The 6,068-nt window shown below is 44.1% G+C and overlaps 1 protein-coding gene across 1 annotated transcript in view; it reads right to left on the minus strand.

Annotated features, from left to right (window-relative positions):
- LOC137847695 (chondroitin sulfate proteoglycan 4-like) overlaps positions 1 to 4,873 on the minus strand; it is a 37,823-nt gene extending 32,950 nt beyond the window's left edge. The window contains exon 1 of the mRNA XM_068666026.1: positions 4,652 to 4,873. Coding sequence (XP_068522127.1) covers positions 4,652 to 4,736 — 85 coding nt within the window. The 5' untranslated portion in view covers positions 4,737 to 4,873. The remainder of the gene's footprint in view (positions 1 to 4,651) is intronic.
- Positions 4,874 to 6,068: the final 1,195 nt, after the last annotated feature.

The raw sequence follows: 6,068 nt of genomic DNA on the forward strand, positions 1-6,068 counted from the left end.
CAGGCTTTATGAAAGTACAGCTTGAAGTCCCATTAAATGCCCTCAGTGATGCAATTTGAGGTAAACAATGAGAGACACCTTCAGTCTTAATGTGCTTCTGCTGTAACTAAGATGAAAAAAAATGGGAATGAAACAACACGAGGGCCTGGCAAGGGACAGCAAGAGAATGGGCAGCAGCAGCGTGCAGGGTGTAAAGAACAATGGAGCCTTACTATGTCTAACTGCTTTGTTTTTTCTTCCTGGTACTGGATTGCAGAGTTGTACCAATGGATGCGATAAACACCAAATGTTCCTAGATGCAGGCTGAACTGCTCCTTCTACACTGTGCAGGTCCCAACGTTTTTTCTGTTAAGCTAGAGGCAAAACAGCATGCAACCTCACACACAGATATAATAGAAAGTCTCCACCCTGGGAGAGAATTTGAGTGATGGAAGCAAGTGTTCAGAGACTATGAATACCAAATTTAAGCTGTTGTGATATTAATAACTTTTAAAAGCTCTGCTTCTTCTGATTGTACAGCACAAGTGAAGACATTAAAAAGGAAGATGCTTTCGGAGAAAGTGTACCAAATTCCAGTTCTATTTCCTTTCACCTTGAAGCTGCCATTAGTACATCTGAAATCGCTGTGACTACAGGAGAAGCCTAATACCAGAGTACATAAAAATGATTCAGAGAAAAAAATGCTGGGCTCCAACACCATTACACAATTATTTAAAAGTTTGTTAGTAATTTATACTAAACCTTTTGAAATACACACCTGCTGAGTGATGTGAAAAAGATGATAAATTAGGATAAAGTGAAGTGTTTGTTAGATGAAGCAATCTTCACTGAAAAATAATCCTTTCAGGCAGAATATTCTTACTAATATTCACCAGCATGACTAACATCTTCTTGCAAGTTTTGGAAAGGTTTACATATAATTTATAGTACATCAGTGATAAAAATCACTATTTTTAAAAAATACAATACAAATAGTAAAAGAAATAACCATTACAGTAAACCATACGTTTCATGGAGTTCTCAAGAGCTGCATCAAGTGGTAAGACAAGAGGAAATGGCCTTAAGTTGCACTAGGGGAGGTTTAGGTTGGGTACTAGGAAACATGTTTTCACTGAAAGGGTTGTAAGGCATTGGAACATGCTGCCCAGGGAAGCAGCTGAGTCACTATCCCTGGAGGTCTTGAGAAAACGTGTAGATGTAGTGCTTAGTGACATGGTTTAGAGGTGGAGTTGGCAGTGCTAGGTTAAAGGTTGGACTAGATCATCTTAGAGGTTTTTTCCAAACTAGATGATACTCTGATTCTAGATCATTCTGGTTATTCAAAGCTCACTCAAACTACAAGCTGGAAAAATAAAAAATGACAGCAAATACTTTAAGTAATCTCCCATTTGTTTTTTGCTTCTGATAGGTAATGAAGAAGAATCAGATCAGTAGCTGATTTTTCTCACATTCCTGATTGAAACCTGGCCTTATGTTAGAAAAATTTATCGTCTGTGTGTCTGCCCATTAAAACTAGATTGAACAGGCTTAAGAATACCAAGCAGAACATCATTAGCCTGATGAAATGAATAATACCCTTACATAGGTGTAATCTGATATTGATGATAATGCTCTTTTACAGTGAATCTCAATGTCTCTCTCTCTTGCAGAGAGAGGAAAATGTGAACCTCTTTCCAGCCTGATTCAGCAGCACTCACTAGTAATCACCTGGAAAAATAATCACAAAACATATCCTCACAATTAAAAATACACTCCTGTCTTCTTCATTTGATCTTACAGCTGGATGGAACCATATTTAAAATATTCCATTTTTAACCAAGAACTTGCTGCATCATAGATATGATCTAATTCAACCAGTGAGATGGAAAAACATTATAGGCACCACTGAATATCTTAGGTCATATGGCTTGCTTACAAATCTTTGGTGGGAAACTGGTTAAAAACCTTGTTCTAAACAAGGGGGAGAGGATATAAACTTTAGTCTCTCAGAATTCAGGTGCACTTCTTCCAAATATGCCTGATGATTAAATTACATGGAGATATTCATTGTTTCCTTCTCTCTTTAGCAAGGTTGCCTGAACGCTTTTGTGGTACCAGGTCTAAAAAGTACAAACATATTTCATTATTAAAATGCTTATGTTCTGCTCCACTTGAATGGTATGCAAAGATCACACCTGCACAAGCAGCCCGAGGGTGATCAAAATATTAATCAGGAGAAAAAAGGAAAAAAAAACAGAAGCTGTCAAACTGCACTCTGGAGGATGCATTTATTAAAGACCTGAAAGCAGAAGACATTCTGATACTTACAAATACCATGGCATGAGACTGTTGGGTTAATGTTGGAAGTGCCTCTTCCCAGATCACACAGTCTAAACTACATTCTCCAACACACAGTCCTGATACTTCATAGAACGGCAGTTTGGTTAATGAAATTTTGCTATGAGGACAAACAGAAGAAATAATGCAGCAGAATGACAGAAAGCAAACAGAGAGCCAAAGGATACTTCATAATGGAAAAGTACAACTTCTTTTGCTTCTTATTCAAGCTAGTAGCAGATGACATCGACAGCACTTCAGGGGCACGGGAAGAATGGACATGGAAAAGGACTGACAGATTTGCTGGGAAAGCCATTTACAGGTAATGTAACCATAGTGTTGAAGTGAATTCTCAGGGCTGATTCACACTTTACCACTGTTAGATTTAGAGTGAGATTTTGTGGGTAAATCAAATGCTAGTAAGAGTCTGCAAGCCTCTGATTCTTGCATGTAATGCAAAACTTACACAGTGAGACACATCCCTGTGTTGCATCCAGATGTGCTTCACACACCAGATTTCCAGATAAAAGATAGTCCTATAGTTGAAGCACTGAACATCAAATGAACAAAGGTAAAATGTTAATTTCTGGTTCCATCAAAGAAACATGCCAAAGAACTGTGCGAACCACTAACAACCTAATTTCAATTTACCGCCTAAAAGTTGTTAGCGCTTTGTTTTCCTTCCAGCCTCCAATTGTTTCTCAGTTCCTCACTAAGATCTTAGGGACAAAAATCAGTCTACCTCTGAGCATGGCTACAGTTACAGCAGCAACTGCAGTAAAGAGACAAGAGCTAGATTTTGACACACAGTCCTGGTACAGATGCCAGCCCATGGATGGTAGAGATCCGCATGACAGCTCTGCTGAAGCATCCTACATTGCTGCACTTGGGCTAGCACAAGCAGCAGGCTGTGATTCTGACATCCTACCTTGCAATCTGGAAATGTTCCCTGCAGCCCTGTATTTACCGTGCACTGCCCGGAATGCTGGGCACGGGCAGCTCTCACCACAACAGTGAGGCATGAAGTGGTTTGTCAACTTCTCAAAGTACTGTTTGCAAAACCATACTGGTTGGCCTAATATTGCTGCCAACAAAATCACTGACAAAACCCTTAGACCATGATATTTATGAAAATGCTACCAGCACTAGAGAAATTTCAGTGGCAATCTGATCTCCCAGACATCTGTGATAGCTCAGAGACACTTCTATGAGCAATAAAATATCCTCCCTACTCTGCATACAGGCTTCTTGTCCATGAAACCAGCAAGAACACTGTTTAGAGCACCATACATTGAAATCCTCTTGCAAAAAGACAAGGGAGGCATAAGAACTGAAGATTTTTTTAAAGTTACAATTAAGCATTAGGCGTTAGTTCCTAGCTAGTCTATGGATCTAGAGAAAACATTCACAGTACAGTCACAGACAGTGAGACACTTGTGATTTTTAAGGAAAGGGAGTTATAGCAATTAGTTCCTGTCGCATGGGATTGCAAAGCATACTAGACAGGTCAATTCTGCAACTGTTCACTGGTCAAATATTTAAGTGCATATTTAAATAGCAAATCTGATTATCATTCCTTGGTGCTGTAATTACAGTTCACTGGAAGATGAAAACAAAGAAATTTCAAGCTTAAGCTTTTGTCAGTGCCAGTGGTTTTGGTGACAGCTCTGGAGTAGCACCTCTATTTGCACCACCGTCAGGAAGAGTGGCAGGCCCTCGGCATGTGTGGTAAGCCAGACAGCTCAATCTGGATGCCAAAACCCGGCACCCGTTGTCACTGGTTGGTAATGAACATCGAGGCTTCTTGCAAGCCAGAACAGGGGAAGAACCACAGGGCATACCCTTGCACACGCCGTAGAGCTTTTCTCATGGCACATAACTTCAGTCATACTCACGACTGTTAAAAAAAGAATTTTACGCCAGTTGCTCGCTATGTGTTTGTATTAAAAAGACTCTGGGACTCTGTCGAGTCCCGCCATCAACCCTGCAGCAGGCGCAAAGCGAATCACGCCTCAGCGGGCAGGCTCGGCCTCCCCTTTGCAGAAACACCTTCCCCTCGCCCCCAAAAGCTGCTGCTGTCGAAAACAAAGCTATTTCTGCACGCCCACCGCCAGGTAAGCCCGGCTGCTCCCACCACAGGCCTCACACTCCGGGGGCTGGGTGCGGGGCTCGCCCCGCCGCAGCCCCCGCCCGAGCCTCCAGCCCCGCGGGGCGCCCCTCCATGGGGGCTCCCCTCCCGCAGGCGAAGCCCCCAGCGCCTCCCTCCCCCTCAACCAGCGCCCTGCCGGCCTGCCCGGAGCCCGGCGGCTCCCCGCGACATGGCGGCAGCCCCTACCTGCGAGGGCCGGCCGGCCGGCGGCCAGCAGCAGCAGCAGGAGCAGCAGCGCCGCCAGCAGCGGGGCGCTGGGCCCGGCCGCCATGCCGCGGACCGGCCGGGCAGCACCGGCCGCCCCCAGCAACCGGGGGCCCGGCACGGAGCTCGCCGCCCTCCCCCTGCCCCCAGTCCCGCCTCCCGCTACAGAAACACGGCGGGGGCGGCACCGGGAGGGTGGAGGGACGGCCCTGGGGCTGCCACAGGCGTCCTGTGGAATAGGGGTGGCTCCTCGCGGTGTGTTTCCATAGTTTTGTTTCACCGGGCTCGGCGGCGGTCCCCGGGTTGTCCCAGCTGAGCACAGGAGGAGAAGGGTGTGAAGCCCTGTGCAGAGCACTCGGCGTTGTGTTTGTGTCCAGCACTTCTCTCCAAGTCTGCTGCCATCGCTGCATCCCTCGGGCTGGAAGCACTCAAGGTGGTCAGCACACAAGGTGGTCAGCACTCCCACATGTGGCCTTGTCCCCACACGATTCCAAGGGTCAGTTCTGGTGTCCCCTCCAGATCACTCCTAACAAGATCACAGAAGGTTGGAAAAGACCTTCAAGATCAATCGTTTCAACCATCACCCTTCCACCAATGTCAATGTCACCCACTAAACCATGTCCCTAATCACCAGGTCCAACCTGGTTCTCCACCTTTAACCAGCTCTCAGGATATGTGACCCATTAGCCACAGACCTGGGAATAATTAACTGACAGACCTGGGAATGGACGGCACACACAGCCCTGGTGCTGTAGGAGAGTTGTCTTAAGCACACCATGTGGCTCAGTAAGCATTTCACCTGTAATTTTCATGGTTTCATTTTGTTTCAAAAATTTAGTTTTGGATTGCTAATTCTCTGATGGCACTGTATGACTCGGATCCTTACATCTAAAATTGATAAACTATGGTTTTTGTACTTCAGAAAACTATTTAAGTATAAATAAATTAAACCGTACACTGATCAAATACTCTAGTGAGGGTGCTATATGCATACAAGGAAAAGAAGTCTGAAATGGACATATAACAGGTAATAAACAGCACATCACAGTCCCTTTAAAGTCCCTTCAAAGAACAGAAGGAAGTAATCTAGGTATGTTGTACTTGTACCTTGTAAATACTATTGCCTTTTGTAATCATGAAATAAGAAGTCTTATCTACAGCTTTTTTACTGATTCTTTTTGTACCAGATATGGGATATAACTACAATCATACTTGCATAAAGAAGTAAGTCATGTTTTGTTGTAGAATGAATATACAGCAGGTAGACAAAACAAAGTGAAATTATTATAAGCTGTACAGAACTTAAACTAGACAGAGGAAATTCTGCATTTTGCACCTTATCAGTGGTGCCCTGTACTTGAAAGCACAAGGTTCTAGGTTTTTTTTGTTTGTTTTGTTT

This window comes from Anas acuta, chromosome Z (genome assembly GCF_963932015.1).
Source record: "Anas acuta chromosome Z, bAnaAcu1.1, whole genome shotgun sequence".
Taxonomy (NCBI): Eukaryota; Metazoa; Chordata; class Aves; order Anseriformes; family Anatidae; genus Anas; species Anas acuta.